This window comes from Rattus rattus, chromosome X (assembly GCF_011064425.1).
Source record: "Rattus rattus isolate New Zealand chromosome X, Rrattus_CSIRO_v1, whole genome shotgun sequence".
Lineage (NCBI taxonomy): Eukaryota > Metazoa > Chordata > Mammalia > Rodentia > Muridae > Rattus > Rattus rattus.
In genome coordinates, this window is record NC_046172.1 from 122,770,234 (window position 1) to 122,793,724 (window position 23,491).

The 23,491-nt window shown below is 38.6% G+C and overlaps 1 protein-coding gene and 1 pseudogene across 1 annotated transcript; both read right to left on the bottom strand.

The window, feature by feature from the left end:
* Positions 1–3,138: 3,138 nt before the first annotated feature.
* LOC116889567 lies at positions 3,139–3,327 on the bottom strand (annotated as a pseudogene).
* Positions 3,328–3,706: 379 nt separating this feature from the next.
* On the bottom strand, positions 3,707–10,344 carry LOC116889356 (SMR1 protein-like). Its single transcript, XM_032890465.1, has 3 exons — positions 10,277–10,344; positions 8,378–8,443; positions 3,707–4,225 (listed from the first exon to the last, which is right to left on the bottom strand). Exons 2-3 carry the CDS (start codon positions 8,429–8,431, stop codon positions 3,848–3,850), a joined length of 432 nt encoding a protein of 143 aa, XP_032746356.1. The 5' UTR covers positions 8,432–8,443; positions 10,277–10,344; the 3' UTR covers positions 3,707–3,847.
* Positions 10,345–23,491: the final 13,147 nt, after the last annotated feature.

The window sequence follows — 23,491 nt, forward strand, 5'->3', positions numbered from 1 at the left end:
TTATAAATAAGGCTGCGGTGAACATAGTGGAGCACGTGTCTTTGTTATATGTTGGGGCATCTTTTGGGTATATGCCCAAGAGAGGTATAGCTGGATCCTCAGGTAGTTCAATGTCCAATTTTCTGAGGAACCTCCAGATTGATTTCCACAATGGTTGTACCAGTCTGCAATCCCACCAACAATGGAGGAGTGTTCCTCTTTCTCCACATCCTCGCCAGCATCTGCTGTCACCTGAGTTTTGATCTTAGCCATTCCCACTGGTGTGAGGTGAAATCTCAGGGTTGTTTTGATTTGCATTTCTCTTATCACTAAAGATGTTGAACATTTCTTTAGGTGTTTCTCAGTCATTCGGCATTCCTCAGGTGTGAATTCTTTGTTTAGCACTCAACCCTATTTTTTAATAGGGTTATTTGTCTACCTGCGGTCTAACTTCTTGAGTTCTTTGTATATTTTGGATATAAGGCCTCTATCTGTTGTAGTATTGGTAAAGATCTTTTCCAATCTGTTGGTTGCCGTTTTGTCCTAACAACAGTGTCCTTTGCCTTACAGAAGCTTTGCAGTTTTATGAGATCCCATTTGTCGATTCTTGATCTTAGAGCATAAGCCATTGGTGTTTTGTTCAGGAAATTTTTTCCAGTGCCCATGTTTTCGAGATGCTTCCCCACTTTTTCTTCTATTAGTTTGAGTGTATCTGGTTTGATGTGTAGGTCCTTGATCTACTTGGACTTAAGCTTTGTACAGGGTGATAAGCATGGATCAATCTGCATTTTTCTACATGCTGACCTCCAGATGAACCAGCACCATTTGCTGAAAATGCTCTTTTTTCCATTGGAAGGTTTTGTCTCCTTTGTCAAAATCAAGTGACCATAGGTGTGTGGGTTCATTTCTGGGTCTTCAATTCTGTTCCATTGGTCTATTTGTCTGTCTCTGTACCAATACCATGCAGTTTTTATCACTATTGCTCTGTAATACTGCTTGAGTTCAGGGATAGCGATTCCCCCTGAAGTCCTTTTATTGTTGAGGATAGTTTTAGCTATCCTGGGTTTTTTGTTATTCCAGATGAATTTGCAAATTGTTCTGTCTAACTCTTTGAAGAATTGGATTGGTATTTTGATGGGGATTGCATTGAATCTGTAGATCACTTTTGGTAAAATGGCCATTTTTATTATATTAATCCTGCCCATCCAAGAGCATGGGAGATCTTTCCATCTTCTGAGATCTTCTTCAGTGGCTTGAAGTTCTTATCATACGGTTCTTTCACTTACTTTGTTAAAGTTACACCAAGGTATTTTATATTATTTGGGACTATTATGAATGGTGGGGCAGTCTGTGAATGGGTGTTCCTTCTGCCTCTGTTCTAAACTTTGCCTTCCTTTTCCCTCCCAAGGGTGTTTTTGTTCCCCCTTTAAAGAAGGAGTGAAGCATTCGCATTTTGGTCATTGTTGAATATATGCTTTTGTAGTAGGATCTGATGATTTTTTGGACTTCCTCTGATTCTGTAGTTATGTCTCCCTTTTCATTTCTGATTTTGTTAATTTGGACACACTTTCTGTGTCCTCTCGTTAGTCTGGCTAAGGGTTTATCTATCTTGTTGATTTTCTCAAAGAACCAACTTTTGGTTCTGATGATTCTTTGTATGGTCATTTTTGTTTCTACTTGGCTGATTTCAGCTCTGAGTTTGATTATTTCCTGCCTTCTACTCCTCCTGGGTGTATTTGCTTCTTTTTGTTCTAGAGCTTTTAGGTGTGCTGTCAAGCTGCTGATATATGCTCTCTCCTGTTTCTTTCTGCAGGCACTCAGAGTTATGAGTTTTCCTCTTAAGCACAGCTTTCATTGTGTCCCATAAGTTTGGGTATGTTGTACCTTCATTTTCATTAAATTCTAAGAAGTCTTTAATTTCTTTCTTTATTTCGTCCTTGACCAGGTTTTCGTTGAGTAGAGCATTGTTGAGTTTCCACATATGTGTGGGCGTTCTTCCCTTATTGTTATTGAAGACCAGCTTTCGCCGTGGTGGTCTGATAGGATGCATGGGATTATTTCTATCTTTCTGGATCTGCTGAGACCTGTTTTATGACCTATTATATGGTCAATTTTGGAGAAAGTACCATGAGGTGGTGAGAAGAAGGTATATCATTTTGTTTTAGAACAGATCATAGAATTCTTTAAAAGTATGATTTGCCTTGTCTTCCTGTAGGTCTGACCTGTACTTGATGGTCTTCTTGTACTGACTATCTTAGATCATTGTGAATCCTAGTTGTCTGTTGTGCTGTCACCCACTGCAAGAATGATGACATCTCTACCTGTTGCATGCTGTTTACTATAAGTATTGTGTGAGGTAATCTGTGTAGCTGTTGGAGTATTGTTAATTGTAGCCATTGGAGTACTGTCTATAGAAGTTGGAGTGATGTTATCTAAAGCATATGGGTTTATTACCTCCTGCCTCAGTTGGAATAGTGTCATCTTTGGTTGTTGAGATGGTCTCAGCTGCCACAGCATTTGTGGAAGTATCAGGCTGGAGGTGCTAGGAAGAGTGATGGTGTTGGCATCTATAAATTTGCAGATGGAAGCAGCAGGAGCCATTGTGTTGGTAATCATCGTAGGAGGAGTAGAAGTTGCTTCCACACTGTTAGAGGGTCCCTTGTAGTGCTGCTTCCTTGGGTACTTAGTAGGAGAGGAGGGAAATAAAAAGAGGAGGGTATCTAATAGAAGAGTCTAAGAGAGAAGGACAAGAGTTTGTGTTTCCAAGGGCTAGGAAGCAGGTTAGTGGCTTATGGCAAGTCCTTAGAGTTTTCAGAGTTCTCAGAGTCCTTCGGGTTCATTTACTTACCCATAGGTTTTAGAGTTTTATGAGTTGTGATTTAGGTAATTCAACTTTCCCTTCAGAAATGTGAATAATGTTCAGAAGGAGAATACGAACACGGCATAACAAAAGTCAAGTATATTCCAATATATGTCCCATCTTATTTTGATTTTCTTGGAATATGCTTCTTCTTAAAATTGAAAGTATATGTGAATGTTTGGTTGTAAGCACAGTAGTCCCTTGGTAACTTTCAGGATCTATTTCTAGAGTGATATTTGTTGACTCTATGAGTTATACATATTTAAGTACTTCATCTAAAATGATGTATAATTTTCTTTTAACTTTTATTGTTTCTTACACACATTAAGCACACTTTGAATTTGTGATAGCTCACCGATGTTTTGAATGCTGTGTAAAGTAGGTGCAATAGATTATTAAAGGTATCATGTCTGGGAAAAATTTTCAGTTAGCAATAATCACCCCTCAGATAACCCTCATTGGCTACGATACTACCACAGTGCAAAGCTAAGGTATAATGTCTGAATAGAAAATGCTGCATACACATGTCATATATTTTTAAGTTTTTTTCATGCAAAATTGTTTGAATCCATTGATGTAAAACACTCATTGGATCAAATGTAATGATACTATTCTACTCTATAATTTCTAGGATCATGCTGTGTGGAGAAATACTTTTAATATATACATCATGGTCTGTATTAGTAATTATTTCATGGGTGACACTAAAGGGGGCATCCTAATTTTTGTCTGTTCTCGTGATTGTACATTACAGTTGTATTTCCCATAATGACCACTGTGCCTTCTGGAACAAGGGTTCTGGAAGGATTACAATTATATAAATAACACAGTAGGTGGTGCGTCGTTACAATGAGGACAACAGGAGATGCTGTGTAATGCTGCTCAGCTCTTTATTGTCATTTTCTATAATGCGTGGGTAAAGGTTGTTTCTCAAGCCTTTAAAGATTATTTCTCCCAAAACTACACAGTGTTTTGATTTATGCTATTCTAACTGCCAAAAGGAATTTGTTATTTGCCACCACCTTCAAAAATATCAGTGGAATTTTGGGTATTCGCAGTAGTGTTGGAGATTTTGGCATCTGTTTTTGTATTTGCTTGTTCTGTGGAATAAAGTTGAGTAGGAGGATGGCTTAGACGTCTAGGGTCTGGAGCAATTAGCTGACAATGATATTCAATGGTACCTAGTTGATCAACTGATGATATAGAGACAATTCCAGGAAGATCAACAATTCTGTTAGGTGGTTGAATAGTTAAGGGTATACTGGTTGTTTCTTCCATTTGCACACCATTGGGATCAGACTGAAGACAGAGATAATGACGAAGAGTGGAAGGATCTTGTTTTCTAGGATTATGTTGTCTTCTCGGGCCTCTCTTACCCTCCCCTGACTGTGTGACAAAGAAAATAAAGAAATTTCAATTAGGTATTTCACAGAGAATTGTTAGCATATACACATTTTGGGCAAGGTATAATTTTAGATGGCTTCTAAAAGTCCTCATCTCCAAATATATGTGCCAGCCTGAGTTTTCAGCCATGTCTTTTTAAAAAATTCTGTATCACTTGAAACAGAAGAAGTTAGAGATTTCAAGTTACAGGAAGTGTTTCGACATACAATAAAGGTTCCACATGCAGATGGCATTTGGTTATCTGAGATCAGATAGCCTCAGGCTCATGACTGCCAAAAGCAGCCATGCTGATCACGGGTCCATTGTACTCTCTAGGTCTTTACCCCGACCTGGATACACTCACTGTCCTTACAGTCTATGAAGTGAAGGAGAGTACATGGTATTTGCTTTCTGATTACAGTGCTTCCTACATTTTCTAGTTCCACCCGTGTTTCTTAAATTTTCATATTATATTTATTTTAAAATCAAAAATTAAACTTGTAAGGGAAACTGGTTGGGATTCAATAGAACTGAAAAAGAATGATACTGAGTAAACTAGTCCAGTGTGTGTAAGGTGATCATGGACCTGGGTTGGAGCAGACTCGTTTGAGATCAGGGAAAATCCACCCACTTAGAATATAAAAATCTAGGGGGATGTTGACCCGGAAACCGGGAAAGGGAATAACATTGGAAATGTAAATAAGAAATACTCAAGTGAATAAAAAAAAAAGATGGGGAAAAAAAAGGAAAAAAAGAAAAGGAAAGAAAAGAAAAGGAACATATATTTGCCACATATTTTATATTACTCTTTGTTTATACAATGGGGGCAATAAAATATGATTGATGCCTTGTAAAACAAAAGATTAAAAAATGTATAAATACATAGTATGAATATATTTTAAATATATACATATAAATATATGTTTATATATACTTATTTATGTATACTTGATATATTTTATATTATATATAAATAAAAATGTATTATGTATATATTTAATATGTTATATAGGGATATTACATAAATCTATATATGTAATGCTTTCCTAAACATTTCTGTATCATCCTTGACAATTACTATTACTATGTGTATAAAGAAATGCAGGAATTAAAGATTTCAAATATGAAAAAAAGAGAATATAAAAATCTACACTAACACAGAAGCTTGTTACTTCATGTCAGTACAATTTTAATAAGCAAAATTGGGGCCACTCAAGGGGGCATCTCATTTTACTTTTGTCTGTTCACGTGAGTGTACATTACAGTATTGTGCTGTGATACAGGATGGAATCTTCTGAAGTATGGGATGAAACTACCCTTGGGATGAGGATGGAGCTGCCTTTCAGGCTCCTCTCCTGCCTGCTGAGTCACCTGAGAGGAGGACATGTCTATGCCAAGGGTAGACTTTGCTATGACAACAGGCTTCTTACAGTTCCAATTTATGGTAATTTATTTTGCAGCAAGTAAAACCTGTTACTTTTTTTAAAGTAAAAGTCTTCAGAGACACTCAGAGCATGTGTTTCCCCTTTTGTTGTGAGCATACAGGTTCTCAGTGAAAGCTTAGATGTCATTGAATGGAATGAAAATATGAACAAACTCTTAAGTTGGCTCTTCATAAATGTGGTCAGTGAAATCAATCCCTAATGGAAGTAGATGTCAGAAATACTGGGAAATGTCTCTGTCACTTAAGAACTTACAATTGTTCTGAGTTTTTTTTAAAAAAACATTTATTTATTTATTATGTATACATCTCTCAGTTTTCTGCCTGCATGTATGCAACTACAGGCCAGAAGAGGGCAACAGACCTGATTATAGGTGGTTGTGAGCCACCATGTGGTTACTGGGAATTGAACTCAGGGCCTCTGGAAGAGCAGACAGTGCTCTTAACCTCTGAGCCATCTCTCCAGCCCCTGTTCTGAGTTTTAAATCTACTTCCAAAACCTGTTTCAGAGTTTGGACTTTTAGAAATAAGTTTATTCTAGCATCAGGGAGGTCCAGAACAGTCTCATGTGCCTATATGGACTGCATAGTTACAATACAAGATGTTTCAAATATTGGCCAAAGAGAGGCAGATTATTTGTTTCTATAATGTAATTGCTCTGGTTGTATCCTCTATCACCTGCATTCTTATATAAAACTCTGGTTTCTTTTTGCTTTAGAAAATGACATTCATATGTGTGTCCATATCCTAGAGTCATATGATTTGTTGTATGATATTGAGATTCATACCTTATTCCTATTCAGTGCTCATTTGCTGTCAGTTATTTAATATTGCATAGATGTCTAGGCAGTGCTTGTCTTGGTCCAGCACTTGTAGAGCACTCAGTGTCTCACTTGGTATGCTAACACCCAGTTTAGTGATTTTTCCTCAGGTTCCATATTAAAAATAATCACCGCAGAAAAGCAATGAAGGAAATAAATGCATTAGGAAGTTGGAGTGTTTGTAGAGTTGACAGGTTAAGTAGTATGATTGCAATGTCAGGGAAGTCTTTGAAATGAGGTGGGAAGACTCTAGAACATAAAGGGCCATGTCAAGTAGAGGGACAGTATGTGCTCTTGTTCCTGTGCTGCTGATCCTAAGTCCAGCTTGTCTCTAGATCATAAGTTGGAGAGAATCCCCATTCATTCACTAATTTGTTGAGTTCTTTCCCTAGTTTGTCATCTGACACATTGCCTTCTGCAATTCTAAAGTTTAAGCTAACTCTAAAAACTTGTCAGTTAAAGGTCAATATTGTGAGCAGTGGTAGAAGATCCCATAGACAGTTTATGGCCAGACTTTGGCCTTAGGCACTGCAGTGCCTTCCTCTCTAGTTTCTTTGGTCAGCATTCTCCAGTATTTTAGTGTTTTATAACATTCCATGTTGACACCAACTTTCTTTCTCTCAGCTTTCTACCGCACCCTGACCCCCCCCCATATTTACCTGCAGATGGCTCCCCTCTCACTTCACCAAGGGGGTGCAGCAGGTAGGAATAAACTTTGCTGTCTAGGTCAGGAGCCTGTAAAGTCACTTATGAGTTAAGAGACTGACTTCTCCCTTGTTTCCTTGGGGACTTGACTTTTTTTTCTTTTACTCTGCAACTGTATGTCACCTCATTTAACTAGCACACTTCATTTAGAAAATGACCACACCTATGTCCAGCGCCCCAACACCATCGCAGAGCTTTGCACCTGCTCCTCCATTCTGTTTTGCCTGCTCTCAGCCTCTCTCAGCTTTTCTGAAATTTATTTGCATCATTATGATGACATTTTAAAATCCTAAACTGGGGGTTGGGGATTTAGCTCAGCGGTAGAGCGCTTGCCTATCGAGGCGCAAGGCCCTAGGTTCGGTCCCCAGCTCCGAAAAAAAAAAAAAAAAAAAAAAAAAAAAAAAAAAAAAAAATCCTAAACTGAACCTGTTTTCCTCACTCTTAACTAAAGTGCAGAGAGAGAATAGAGACATTCCTGAGAAAATGAACATCAATTAACCTTATTCCTTCTTTAAAGACCTTGCTCCTCAGTATCCTCACACTGCCTGCTTTTACTCTGACCGCATTCTTTCTTCGCATCTCTGTAGGAAAGGTCAGGCATATATGGCCTATTCAAGTCTCATGACCCCTCTCAGTCCTGATTACTTCTTTTCCCCAATAACCAATTTAACTGTTATTTGCATTATCTATAAACTATATTTTTTCAAGGCACACCTATGTTATGATTGCTCTCTCTATCTTATTAGTTCACTGACTCATGGAAGACATTACATACAAGGTATTTCATTTTCAATGGTGATCCCTGCCTGCAAGGTCATTTAAAATTATATTGTTAATTACCTAGGCTTAATCTCTTGGAAAATAGTTCACATTATTTTTATGTCTGATGCAACAAAGAATTTGCTGAATATTTTTGTATTAACTTTTGGACATCCTGATATTGACCTGGATATTATGTAGTAGTAAACCTTCTGGGATACATCTGTCATTTTTGTAATGACTTATAATAATCTCTGTTTTTTAAATTAATATAGATTTTCAAAATGGAAATTCAGTCACATGTTTGGCCTTTCATCAGTAATTTGCAGCTCGTATATGTTAGGATATACAGATAAATAAAGTTAAAATGTCTGATACAAATTTAGTAAGAGAATATGAAGGCTTGTGATATGGACAATTGATACTCACCTGGAAGCAGCCTATAAGGATCCACAGGCCAAAGATCAAATACAGTGACTTCATCTTTGGTAGCCCCTGACAGGTAACAAAATGGGTGGTTAGCATTATTTTTTTAAATAAAATTGCATTTTCGGACGTGTCCTAACACATATAAGTTCTGCAGTGTATCTTAATATAATTTTTGATTCTTATTTTAGACTGAGTATTTGTGGTATAATATAGTCAGCTCATAATATTTGACTCTGAAGTGATAGGGCTAGTTTTCATTTTTGAGTTTTGAACTGAAGGGAAAATGTCACACCTTTTTCCTTTTAGAGTCTGAGCAATAGAGGATTTAAAAAACAAAGCTTTTGACTTAACATTAATCATTTTCATTAATCATTTTGAGATGGTTAGTTTATATTTGTTCATTTTTTTAGTTTACAATTGAAGTTATATAGCATCAAGCTTCTGTGGATTCATATTTGAGATGCTTCCACTTTAACTTGATCAAAACAAATCTTATTACAAGTAATAGGTAAGGAAGACGTCTTCCTATTAAATGCAGCAAAGGTGAAAGCATGACTTAATACATAGACTCATTTTCACAGTACACTGGGCCATTTTTATGTACAACAAATATTCTCAATCCTGCTTTCTATTCTGCAACTGTGTTCCAAATAGGTACACATCAGTAACTAGGACAGAACCAAACACTAATTTAGGTTCATTTTCTTCTCAGTTGTCTCAAGGGTTGTGGTAAATTTCTGTAGCGAGATGGCCTGACTTCTTCCTTCACAGTACTGTACACAGTGGTCAGTAAACTCCTTTTTAACCCTGTTGATGTTTAAAATGTGGGACCTGAAAAAAGCAAGCCTGGAAAAAATGTTAGGAACAGTGTCTCACTAGGCATTATGAGCAAATGTCACATTTTAGGTTTCCTAAACTATATTTTTTATGAAGTTCAATAATGAGCAAAATTAGATGTAAATGTTTACTTTAGAATAATTCTCTTTCAGAATACATCTGAGAGTAGCTCCTTATTAAGAATGTGAAAGAACCATAGGGTACAGAAAGGAGAAAAGGTAACTGCAGACATTAGTGGACTCACTGTCCTAAGTGATCAACATAAATACATTTTTGTTGCTTGCATAAGTTTTTTTTTCTTTTTCTAGTCTCAAGTGGTTTTCTTCCTTTCTCAATTTCTCTTGAACACATGTCTCTCTCTCTCTCTCTCTCTCTCTCTCTCTCTCTCTCTCTCTTTTTTATTGGATATTTTTCTTTCTTTACATTTCAAATGTTATTCCCTTTCCCATCCGTAAGGCTCCTATCCCCCCCACCCCATAAGTGTGTTTCCCCCATCCTTCCCCCTTTACCACCCACCCCCAGACATTCCCCTGCACTAGGGGTCCAATCTCGGCAGGGCCAAGGTTGGTTCCCTGCCACTGGTGCCCAACAAGGCTATTCTCTGCTACATATGCAATTGGAGCCCTGGGCCAGTCCATGTATAGTCTTTGGGTAGTGGTTTGGTTCCTGGAAGCTCTGGTTCATTGTCATGGTTGTTCTTATGGGGTTGGAAGCCCCTTCAGCTCTTTCAATCCGTTCTCTAATTCCCCCAAACGGGGTCCTGTTCTTGGTTCAGTGGTTTGCTGCTAGCATTCGCCTCTGCATTTGACATGTGCTGGTTGTGTCCCTCAGGAGATATGTATATCCGGTTCCTGTCGTCATGCACTTCTTAGCTTCATCAATCTTATCTACTTTTGGTGGCTGTAAATGTGATATATTTTATGACTTATGGAATCATGTAGGTACTTATTCTCACAGTGATAAAACAGGAGTATCTTATAAGCAGCCCACTAAAATGCTCCCTCTGAATGATGGGCCACTTTTAACACAAAGTGAAAGGGCTTCATATTCCCAGGTACCTACCTTGGAGAAACTTCTAAGCCGGGAAATGTGCTGGTCAGAAGCTCTCTGGTCAGTTAATTTTGAGTAGTGGAATACGGAGGACCAGTCGTCTCAGCTCTTATATATGTTGTAGGATAATTTCATTGGCAATAAATAGACACAAGTTGGAAGATAAATCAACTTCAGATGATGCTTCACAGACAGGAAGCATCCTTGCCAAGTTGGCAGTGTGTTCCTGCAGTTTTATCATTTCTGAATATCCTCACTCACTCTTGTTTGAAGCTTCCTTGGGAAGCTGTACAGTGAGTCAAAATGTGATGTCGTTTCAGATAAATTCAGGGGAACAGTAGGGACATATTCTTCAAGGGAAAAAAGATATGAATTATTCATTGTGATTATTTTATATGACTACTTATTTGTTAATCTCATGATATTTGCTATGTCATCTTAAAAATACTGTTACATAGGAAGTACAAACACTTAAAAAACTAAATTTTCTAGTGAGCATTTTGTAAGATAAATGAGAAAGAGCATCAAAATCACTGCTGAATACATGGTGCACTATTGCTATATAACGCGCACACACATTCTGTCTCTCTCTGTCTCTGTCTCTGTCTCTGTCTCTCTCTTCCCCCCTCTCTCCTTCCCCCTTCTCCTCCGCGCCCTCTCTTCAGGATACCATGCTAATATCATCCATAGTTTCTAAAATAAATGACCCATCTTCTTAGTCTGGATCTCAGTTTTAAGTTTTAATCTTAAATAATGAAGTAGTGTTATAATTTTGAATTTGCAGGATTTTACCCATGTGGTCTCATGTATTTTTCTCACATTTATAAAAAGGTGACTTAGCAGAGCTGCTTGTGTTTAGTATTGGTAATGAACCCAGAGCATTGTATTTCTACCAGGCTTAAGGTTTTTGTTTGTGATCACTTTTTCTTTTTTAAATTTGGGTCAGTGTGTCATTACGTTGCTTGGGCTGAACTGCTATAGTGTAGGTCATTGCTCCTCAGTTTTTCTAATGTTGTGACCCTTTTTATATACTTCTTCATATTTTGGTGACCATCAACCATTTTTTTTGTACTTCATAACTGTTATGAATTATAATGTAAGTATTTCAAGTTTAAGATATCTCATATGTGTTCCCAAGTGATCATTCCCACAGCTTGAGAACCCCTGGTCTAGACAGCCTTGGAACTATCAATATTTACTGAGTGGCCATGGCGACAGCTTTTTGCCAACAAATCAAACTGAGAAAATGTTTTAAAATGATCCAAGCACACACACACACACACACACACACACACACACACACACACACACACACACATTACAACCAAGTGTTTGGTTTGAGATTTTGCTTAAATACTGTGAAAACAAACATGCAAACGCTTGTCAGACAAAACCAATACCAAACAAAACAAAAGCAAACAAATCCATACAACACTAAATGATACAAAATAAAGTTTACATAATAACACTGAGTAAGTTTTGTGTTGTCATCATAATTCCGGGACCCTGCCCTGAAGTATGGCTGATACACATAGTAAGACACATTTGGAGAAAATACCAATCACGCATTAATTGCAAATAGCTTCTGGGTAGTGATGGAAGCCCATGTACACTCCCTGTCTCAGTGCAAGGAGTCCATTGGGCTTGAATCCGTGTAGGCATTGCATGTGTTGCCTTCATGTGTGTCAGCCCTGATGTGTATGGAAGACCCTGTTCTCTTGGAATCCCCAATCTCCTCTGGATCTTACAGTCTTTCTGCATGGGTATGAAGGGAGGCTTTGATGAAGACATCCTACTTAGGATGAGTGCTCCAAAGTCTTTCATTCTCAGCATACTGTCCTGTTATGGTCAGTGTATTAGTTCAAGTCTACTGTGAGAGGAAGCCTTTCTAAGGAGGACTGGTGAGGTGCTTATACAGTGGTATATCAGTATGTCAGTAATGAGTTTGTTTATTGCTGTGTTCTTTATGAGAATAAAATTATTAGATTTTCCCTAAGGGCCATGACCCATCTAATCAGATTTTGACCAGCTTTTGCAGTGTCAATTATTGGTTCTATCTCATACTGTGGGCCTTAAATCCAGTCAAAATGTGGTTGGTTCCTCCCATAACCTTTGTGCAAGAATGGCAGCACTATTTCTTATAGGAAAATCTCTCATATAGGTCACCAAACAAAAAGAGAGGAGTACATGTTGAAAAAAAAAGGAAATGATCACCAACTCATGGCTTTCAAAGATTGGCCCTAATACTCTCTAGAAAAATACTTTCATAGAGTTGTGTCTCTTGTCATGGGAAATCCAAAGGACAGGAGAATCACGCTATTGCATTGACATAAACTAATGCAGTAGGTGATAACATTTTTCTAATATATTTAATCAGCACACTTACAGCAATACAGCAACTTTTGATATTCGTTGTCATTTGCCCTGTCATCAGATACTTATTTCTGTTGAAATGTGGAAGTAAAACTGTTATTTCCTATTGGGAAATTATACCAATAATTTTCCATTATTTATTCATATTAAAAACAATCTAGGCCTGAGACACCGCCGTAACCTGAAGGAAACAGACCGGATAAATAGTTCTCTGCACCCAAATCCCGTGGGAGGGAGAGCTAAACCTTCAGAGAGGCAGACACGGCTGCAAAACCAGAAGAGACTGCTCTCTGCACACATTACTGATTCCAGAGGAAAGCACCAGAATCCATCTGGAACCCTGGTGCACGGAGGCTCCCAGAAGGGGCGGCGCAGGTCTTCCTGGTCACTGCCACCGCGGAGAGCCCGTGGGCAGCACCCCGCGAGCGAACTTGAGCCTCAGGACCACAGGTAAGACTAACTTATCTGCTGCAAGTGACTTGCCTGGTGGAATCGGGACAAACAGAGGCAGAATTCCTCTAGGACCGGGCACGTCCTGTGTTTACTGGAAGTCCCACACCCGAGGATCCCGGCCCGCAGCAGCTCTCTGCTCCCAGACCCCGTGGGAGAGAGACCTTACCGCCTGGTCAGGTGGGCACTCCTGAGGCTGCAGAGCAGAAGAGACCACCAACACTGCCCACCCCTGCCCACATCCCTGGCCCAAGAGGAAACTGTACAAGGCCTCTGGGTTCCTGTGGGGGAGGACCCAGGAGCAGCAGGAGCCCTGCCTGAGACACCGCCGGAACCTGAAGGAAACAGACCAAATAAACAGTTCTCTGCACCCAAATCCCGTGGGAGGGAGAGCTAAACCTTCAGAGAGGCAGACACGCCTGCGAAACCAGAAGAGACTGCTCTCTGCACACATTACTGATTCCAGAGGAAAGCACCAGAATCCATCTGGAACCCTGGTGCACGGAGGCTCCCGGAAGGGCGGCGCAGATCTTCCGGTCGCTGCCACTGCGGAGAGCCCGTGGGCAGCACCACGAGCGAACTTGAGCCTGGGACCACAGGTAAGACCAACTTTTCTGCTGCAAGTGACCTGCCTGGTGAACTCAAGGCACAAGTCCACAGGAACAGCTGAAGACCTGTAGAAAGGAAAAACTACACGCCTGAAAGCAGAACACTCTGTCCCCATAACTGACTGAAAGAGAGGAAAACAGGTCTACAGCACTCCTGACACACAGGCCTATAGGACAGTTTAGCCACTATCAGAAATAGCAGAACAAAGTAACACTAGAGATAATTTGATGGCCAGAGGCAAGCGCAGGAACCCAAGCAAAAGAAACCAAGACTACATGGCACCATCGGAGCCCAATTCTCCCATCAAAACAAACATGGAATATCCAAACACACCAGAAAAGCAAGATCTAGATTCAAAATCATATTTGACCATGATGCTGGAGAACTTCAAGAAAGACATGATGAACTCCCTTAGAGAACAAGTAGAAGCCTACAGAGAGGAATCACAAAAATGCCTGAAAGAATTCCAGGAAAACATAAATAAACAAGTAGAAGCCCATAGAGAGGAGACACAAAAATCCCTGAAAGAATTCCAGGAAAACACAATCAAACAGTTGAAGGAATTAAAAATGGAAATAGAAGCAATCAATAAAGAACACATGGAAACAACCCTGGATATGGGAAACCAAGGAAGAAGAGACAAGGAGCGGTAGATGCGAGCTTCACCAACAGAATACAAGAGATGGAAGAGAATCTCTCAGGAGCAGAAGATTCCATAGAAATCATTGACTCAACTGTCAAAGATAATGTAAAAGCGGAAAAAGCTACTGGTCCAAAACATACAGGAAATCCAGGACTCAATGAGAAGATCAAACCTAAGGATAATAGGTATAGAAGAGAGTGAAGACTCCCAGCTCAAAGGACCAGTACATATCTTCAACAAAATCATAGAAGAAAACTTCCCTAACCTAAAAAAAGAGATACCGATAGGCATACAAGAAGCCTACAGAACTCCAAAGAGATTGGACAAGAAAAAAAACACCTCCCGTCACATAATAGTCAAAACACCAAGCGCACAAAATAAAGAAAGAATATTAAAAGCAGTAAGGGAAAAAGGTCAAGTAACATATAAAGGCAGACCTATCAGAATCACACCAGACTTTTCGCCAGAAACTATGAAGGCCAGAAGATCCTGGACTGATGTCATACAGACCCTAAGAGAACACAAATGCCAGCCCAGGCTACTGTATCCTGCAAAACTCTCAATTAACATAGATGGAGAAACCAAGATATTCCATGACAAAACCAAATTTATACAATATCTTTCTACAAATCCAGCGCTACAAAGGATAATAAATGGTAAAGCCCAACATAAGGAGGCAAGCTATACCCAAGAAGAGGCAAGAAACTAATCGTCTTGGCAACAAAACAAAGAGAAGAAAAGCACACAAACATAACACATCCAAATATGAATATAACAGGAAGCAATAATCACTATTCCTTAATATCTCTCAACATCAATGGCCTCAACTCCCCAATAAAAAGACATAGATTAACAAACTGGATACGCAACGAGGACCCTGCATTCTGCTGCCTACAGGAAACACACCTCAGAGACAAAGACAGACACTATCTCAGAGTGAAAGGCTAGAAAACAACTTTCCAAGCAAATGGTCGGAAGAAGCAAGCTGGAGTAGCCATTCTAATATCAAATAAAATCAATTTTCAACTAAAAAGTCATCAAAAAAGATAAGGAAGGACACTTTATATTTATCAAAGGAAAAATCACCAAGATGAACTCTCAATCCTAAATATCTATACCCCCCAAATACAAGGGCACCTACATACGAAAAAAGAAACCTTACTAAAGCTCAAAACACACATTGCACCTCACACAATAATAGTAGGGAGACTTCAACACCCCACTCTCATCAATGGACAGATCATGGAAACAGAAATTAAACAGAGGCGTGAGACAGACTAAGAGAAGTCATGAGCCAAATGGACTTAACGGATATTTATAGAGCGTTTCTACCCTAAAGCAAAAGGATATACCTTCTTCTCAGCTCCTCATGGTACTTTCTCCAAAATTGACCATATAATTGGTCAAAAAATCCAGGCCTCAACAGGTACAGAAAGATAGAAATAATCCCATCGTGCTATCGGACCACCACGGCTAAAAGCTGGTCTTCAATAACAATAAGGAAGAATGCCCACATATCGTGGAAATTGAACAATGCTCTACTCAATGATAACCTGGTCAAGGAAGAAATAAAGAAAGAAATTAAAACTTTTTAGAATTTAGTGAAAATGAAGGTACAACATACCCAAACTTATGGGACACAATGAAAGCTGTGCTAAGAGGAAAACTCATAGCTGAGTGCCTGCAGAAAAGAAACAGGAAAGAGCATATGTCAGCAGCTTGACAGCACTAAAAGCTCTAGAACAAAAAAACAAATACACCCAGGAGGAGTAGAAGGCAGGAAATAATCAAACTCAGAGCTGAAATCAACCAAGTAGAAACAAAAAGGACCATAGAAAGAATCAACAGAACCAAAAGTTGGTTCTTTGAGAAAATCAACAAGATAGATAAACCCTTAGCCAGACTAACGAGAGGACACAGAGAGTGTGTCCAAATTAACAAAATCAGAAATGAAAAGGGAGACATAACTACAGATACAGAGGAAATTCAAAAAATCATCAGATCTTACTATAAAACCTATATTCAACAAAACTTGAAAATCTGCAGGAAATGGACAATTTCCTAGACAGATACCAGGTACCGAAGATAAATCAGGAACAGATAAACCAGTTAAACAACCCCATAACTCCTAAGGAAATAGAAGCAGTCATTAAAGGTCTCCCAACCAAAAAGAGCCCAGGTCCAGACAGGTTTAGTGCAGAATTCTATCAGACCTCCATAGAAGACCTCATACCAATATTATCCAAACTATTCCACAAAATTGAAACAGATGGAGCACTACCGAACTCCTTCTATGAAGCCACAATTACTCTTATACCTAGACCACACAAAGACCCAACAAAGAAAGAGAACTTCAGACCAATTTCCCTTATGTACATCGACGCAAAAATACTCAACAAAATTCTAAACCGAATCCAGAGCATCAAAACAATCATCCACCATGATCAAGTAGGCTTCATCCCAGGCATGCAGGGATGGTTTAATATACGGAAAACCATCAACGTGATCCATTATATAAACAAACTGAAAGAACAAAACCACATGATCATTTCATTAGATGCTGAGAAAGCATTTGACAAAATTCAACACCCCTTCATGATAAAAGTTCTGGAAAGAATAGGAATCCAAGCCCATACCTAAACATAGTAAAAGCCATATACAGCAAACCAGTGGCTAACATTAAACTAAATGGAGAGAAACTTGAAGCAATCCCACTAAAATCAGGGACTAGACAAGGCTGCCCACTCTCTCCCTACTTATTCAATATAGTTCTTGAAGTTCTAGCCAGAGCAATCAGACAACAAAAAGGAGGTCAAGGGATACAGATCGGAAAAGAAGAAGTCAAAATATCACTATTTGCAGATGATATGATAGTATATTTAAGTGATGCCAAAAGTTCCACCAGAGAACTACTAAAGCTGATAAACAACTTCAGCAAAGTGGCTGGGTATAAAATTAACTCAAATAAATCAGTAGCCTTCCTCTACACAAAAGAGAAACAAGCCGAGAAAGTAATTAGGGAAACGACACCCTTTATAATAGACCCAAATAATATAAAGTACCTCGGTGTGACTTTAACCAAGCAAGTAAAAGATTTGTACAACAAGAACTTCAAGACTCTGAAGAAAGAAATTGAAGAAGACCTCAGAAGATGGAAAGATCTCCCATGCTCATGGATTGGCAGGATTAATATAGTAAAAATGGCCATTTTACCAAAAGCGATCTACAGATTTAATGCAATCCCCATCAAAAATACCAATCCAATTCTTCAAAGAGTTAGACAGAACAATTTGCAAATTCATCTGAATAACAAAAAACCCAGGATAGCTAAAACTATCCTCAACAATAAAAAAGGACTTCAGGGGAATCACTATCCCTGAACTCAAGCAGTATTACAGAGCAATAGTGATAAAACTGCATGGTATTGGTACAGAGACAGACAGATAGACCAATGGAATAGAATTGAAGACCCAGAAATGAACCCACACACCTATGGTCACTTGATTTTTGACAAAGGGCCAAAACCATCCAATGGAAAAAAGATAGCATTTTCAGCAAATGGTGCTGGTTCAACTGGAGGTCAACATGTAGAAGAATGCAGATCGATCCATGCTTATCACCCTGTACAAAGCTTAAGTCCAAGTGGATCAAGGACCTCCACATCAAACCAGACACACTCAAACTAATAGAAGAAAAAACTAAGGAAGCATCTGGAACACATGGGCACTGGAAAAATTTCCTGAACAAAACACCAATGGCTTATGCTCTAAGATCAAGAATCGACAAATGGGATCTCTTAAAACACAAAGCTTCTGTAAGGCAAAGGACACTGTGGTTAGGACAAAACGGCAACCAACAGATTGGGAAAAGATCTTTACCAATCCTACAACAGATAGAGGGCTTATATCAAAATATACAAAGAACTGAAGAAGTTAGACAGCAGGAGACAAATAACCCTATTAAAAATGGGGTTCAGAGCTAAACAGAGAATTCACAGCTGAGGAATGCCGAATGGCTGAGAAACACCTAAAGAAATGTTCAACATCGTTAGTCATAAGGGAAATGCAAATCAAAACAACCCTGAGATTTCACCTCACACCAGTGAGAATGGCTAAGATCAAAAACTCAGGTGACAGCAGATGCTGGCAAGGATGTGGAGAAAGAGGAACACTCCTCCATTGTTGGTGGGGGATTGCAGACTGGTACAACCATTCAAATCAGTCTGGAGGTTCCTCAGAAAATTGGACATTGAACTGCCTGAGGATCCAGCTATACCTCTCTTGGCATATACCCAAAAGATGCCCCAACATATGAAAAAGACACGTGCTCCACTATGTTCATCTCAGCCTTATTTATAATAGCCAGAAGCTGGAAAGAACCCAGATGCCCTTCAACAGAGGAATGGATACAGAAAATGTGGTACATCTACACAATGGAATATTACTCAGCTATCAAAAACAATGACTTTATGAAATTCGTAGGCAAATGGTCGGAACTGGAAAATATCATCCTGAGTGAGGTAACCCAATCACAGAAAAACACACATGGTATGCACTCATTGATAAGTGGCTATTAGCCCAAATGCTGGAATTACCCTAGATGCCTAGAACAAATGAAACTCAAGACAGATGATCAAAATGTGAATGCTTCACTCCTTCTTTAAAAGGGGAACAAGAATACCCTTGGCAGGGAAGAGAGAGGCAAAGATTAAAACAGAGACTGAAGGGACACCCATTCAGAGCCTGCCCCACATGTGGCCCATATATATACAGCCACCCAATTAGATAAGATGGATGAAGCAAAGAAGTGCAGAAGTGTAGATCGCTCCTGAGAGACAAAGCCAGAATACAGCAAATACAGAGGCGAATGCCAGCAGCAAACCACTGAACTGAGAATAGGACCCCCGTTGAAGGAGTCAGAGAAAGAACTGGAAGAGCTTGAGGGGCTCGAGACCCCATATGTACAACAATGCCAAGCAACCAGAGCTTCCAGGGACTAAGCCACTACCTAAAGACTATACATGGACTGACCCTGGACTCTGACCTCATAGGTAGCAATGAATATCCTAGTAAGAGCACCAGTGGAAGGGGAAGCCTGGGTCCTGCTAAGAATGAACCCCCAGTGAACTAGACTGTCGGGGGGAGGGCGGCAATGGGGGGAGGGTGGGGAGTGGAACACCCATAAGGAAGGGGGGGGGGAAGGGGATGTTTGTCCGGAAACCGGGAAAGGGAATAACACTTGAAATGTACATAAGAAATACTCAAGTTAATAAAAAAAAAGATATTAAAAAAAACAAAAAAAACCAATCTAGTTTAATGCTTTCCCAAATATTTATCATACTTTAGAAGTCATAGAATTCTTTTAAATTCTGTAGAAAATGGAAATTTCCCATTGCTTGGTCTGTAAACATCTGGCCTTGTTAGATGTGTTTAGGGGTAAAGCTGGCAGATCAGAGAAAACTTACACATCTGACTTCTGCAAATTTTTGCAAAATCCCTACACTGAAATTTTCAAAGGATGTTGAAATTTCAAACATCCAAAGTTAGCAGGAAAATGAAATCAGGTCAAAAATCTATGGTATCAACAATGGACAGTATAGCAATTATTTAACAGGATCATATTTCCTTCCTCCTAAAATTTACAAGGAAAATCCCCCTTCACATTAATACCTGAAGGTTCTTTTTTATATGAAGTAGGAAAGTGGTCTTTTAGTATAGTAGGAATATCTTATGCTCATGAATACAAACAAACATACTATTTCTTGCTAAACCTGCTATGTAAATCAAACAATTTCACTTCTCTTAATGTTTTTTTGACAGTATTCATGGATTCATCCTAATTTTTATTTAATTGTTTTGGAAATTTCATGAATAGCACTAGAGGTATAGTACACCAAACCTTTCTCTTTCCCCTTTCTAATGTCTGTTCTCAGCAACACACACATTAGGAACATCAGGATAAGTGGGACAATATGAAAAGAATTAAGGACAGGCACAGACTTAAGGGGTAGTTTACCATTTTACTATTACATATATACACGATCCTATGAATAAACAAATCTATAGGTAGAGTACCTCTAAATAAAATGATCTACAGAACCAAGAATCCAAAGCTTTATATAAGGAATTCTTGAAAGTATGGAATTACATTTAGAAATAGTGTTTGTCATATTCCTAAAGAGAATTTGTAGTCTGTACAAAACTAACATTTTCCTCTCATAATTTTTAAATTGTAGATTTTTCAGGTATAGAATTTCTCTGGTGGAACTTTTGGGATCACGTAAATATACTATCATATCATCTGCAAATAGTGATATTTTGACTTCTTTTTTAATCTTTGTCCCTTTGATCTCCTTTTGTTGTCTGATTGCAATGTCTACAACTTCAAGAACTATATTGAATAAGTAGGGAGAGAGTGGGCAGCCTTCTCTAGTCCTTGATTTTAGTGGGATTGCTTCAAGTTTCTCTCCATTTAGTTTATTGTTAGCTATTGTTTCGCTGTATATAGCTATTACAATGTGTAGGTATGGGCCTTGAATTCCTATTCTTTCCAGGACTTTTATCATGAAGGAGTGTTGAATTTTTCAAATGCTTTCTCAGCATCTAATGAAATGATCATGTGGTTTTGTTCTTTCAGTTTGTTTATATAATGCATAACGTTGATGGTTTTACATATATTAAACTATCCCTTCATGCCTGGGATGAAGCCTCATTGATCGTGGTGGATGATTGTTTTGATGTGCTCTTGGATTCAGTTTGCCAGAATTTTATTGAGTATTTTTGCGTCGATATCCATAAGGGAAATTGGTCTGAAGTTTTCTTTCTTTGCTGGGTCTTTGTGTGGCTTAGGTATACGAGTAATTGTGACCTCATAGAACGAATTTGGTAGTGCTCCATCTGTTTCAATTTTGGGGAATGGTTTGGATAGTATTTGTATGAGGTTACTATGAAGGTCTTCATACTATGAAAAATTCTGCACTGAACCCATCTGGACCTGGGCTCTTTTTGGTTGGGAGAACTTTAATGACTGCTTCTATTTCGTTAGGAGTTATGGGGTTGTTTAAATGGTTTATCTGTTCCTGACTTAACTTCGGTACCTGGTATCTGTCTAGGAAATTGTCCATTTCCTGCAGATTTTCAAGTTTTGTTGAATATAGGCTTTTGTAGTAGGATCTGATGATTTTTTGAGTTTCCTCTGATTCTGTAGTTATGCCTCCCTTTTCATTTCTGATTTTGTTAATTTGGACACACTCTCTGTGTCCTCTCGTTAGTCTGGCTAAGGGTTTATCTATCTTGTTGATTTTCTCAAAGAACCAACTTTTGTTTCTGTTGATGCTTTGTATGGTCCTTTTTCTTTCTACTTGGATGATTTTAACTCTTAGTTTGAACATTTCCTGCCTTCTACTCCTCCTTGGTGTATTTGCTTCTTTTTGGGGTTCTGAGCTAAACAAAGTATTCAGTGCTGAGGAATGCCAAATGGCTGAGAAAACAGCTAAAGAAATGTTCAACATCTTTAGTCATAAGGAAATGCAAATCAAAACAACCCTGAGATTTCACCTCACACCAGTGAGAATGGCTAAGATCAAAAAACTCAGGTGACAGCAAATGCTGGCGAGGTGTGGGAAAGAGGAACTCCTCCATTGTTGTTGGGATTGCAGACTGGTACAACCATTCTGGAAATCAGTCTGGAGATTCCTCACAAATTGGACACTGGACTACCTAAGGACACAGCTATACCACTCTTGGACATATACCCAAAAGATGCCCCAACATATAACAAAGACACATGCTCCACTATGTTCATAGCAGCTTTATTTATTATAGGCAGAAGCTGGAAAGAACCCAGGTGCCCATCATCAAAGGAATGGATACAGAAAATGTGGTACATCTACATAATGGGATATTAGTCAGCTATCAAAAACTACAATTTTATGAAATTCATAGGCAAATGGATGGAACTGGAAAATATCATCTTGAGTGAGGTAACCCAATCACAGAAAAACACACATGGTATGCACTCATTGATAAGTGACTATTAGCCCAAATGCTTGAATTTCCCTAAATGCACAGAACACATGAAACTCAAGAGGGATGACCAAAATGCGAATGCTTCACTCCTTCTTTAAAAGGGGAACAAGAGTACCCTTGGCAGGGTCCTGACCCATCTTTATTAGCCTATAGTCCAGATGGTATAAGCTGCCTTGCTTCAGGCTTTTAGACTTAGTGGGACAGAGAATATGGTGAGTATCAAAAAGTCAAAGAGAAATTATGACTCTTCTCTTTCCATTAATGTGACAAGTTATTGTGACTCAGTCATAGACTGGTCAATCCAATATTGGAAATAACAGTTTTCATTTGGAAGATTGGTTTTGGACATTTAAAAGTTCACAATTTTCTTGTATGAAGTCCATTTGCAGTACAGAAATTGATACAGGATATAGATTTTAAAGAAACGTTAGTACATGTATTAAAACTCCTAATCTTTAATTTATTGGTCATTTTAAAGTTAATTTTGTTTCTTCTGCAATATTTAATGCAAGTTATATTGATTGTACACTTTCTAATTTGGTTATTATATTGAAATCTGGCATAAACCAGCCTTTGTTTTATTGCTTTAGGAACTTGATAGTCTAAAAGGCTTACTAATATTAGAGAAGTGACTCAGGCTTAAACAGGAACAATAAGATAGTGGGTTTAATTATTGCTGGTATAGTGGTACACCTTTTTAATTAATAACACTATTATTTCAACCTAAGAAGTTAAGGTAGTTACTTTTGTTGATCATTTAGCAAAAATGTTAATGTTTTGAGTATTCAAGAAGATTTATTCGTTTAGAACAATGGGTTGATGATCTTGATGTTACCCAAATGGTGCTAATTCTGTAGAGTCTTCGCAGGAATGCCATCTTCGTGAGGCTGCTGTGTATCAGGGAACTATTTCCTGGTTATGCGAATCTCAGGCATGGTTCCATTGAATGCCAGTCATTGTGGAGAAGGTCAACTGATCCTGCACTTTCACGGAAAAGACTTTATTGTCTTCGATGCTATTGAAGCATCCATTGCTGTTGCAGCCACTGTGTCTTCAGAGTCTGGGATTGCCTTCCTCCGATCTGATGTTTAGGTAAATACAGTGGGTAAAATTTCAGGAGAAGTT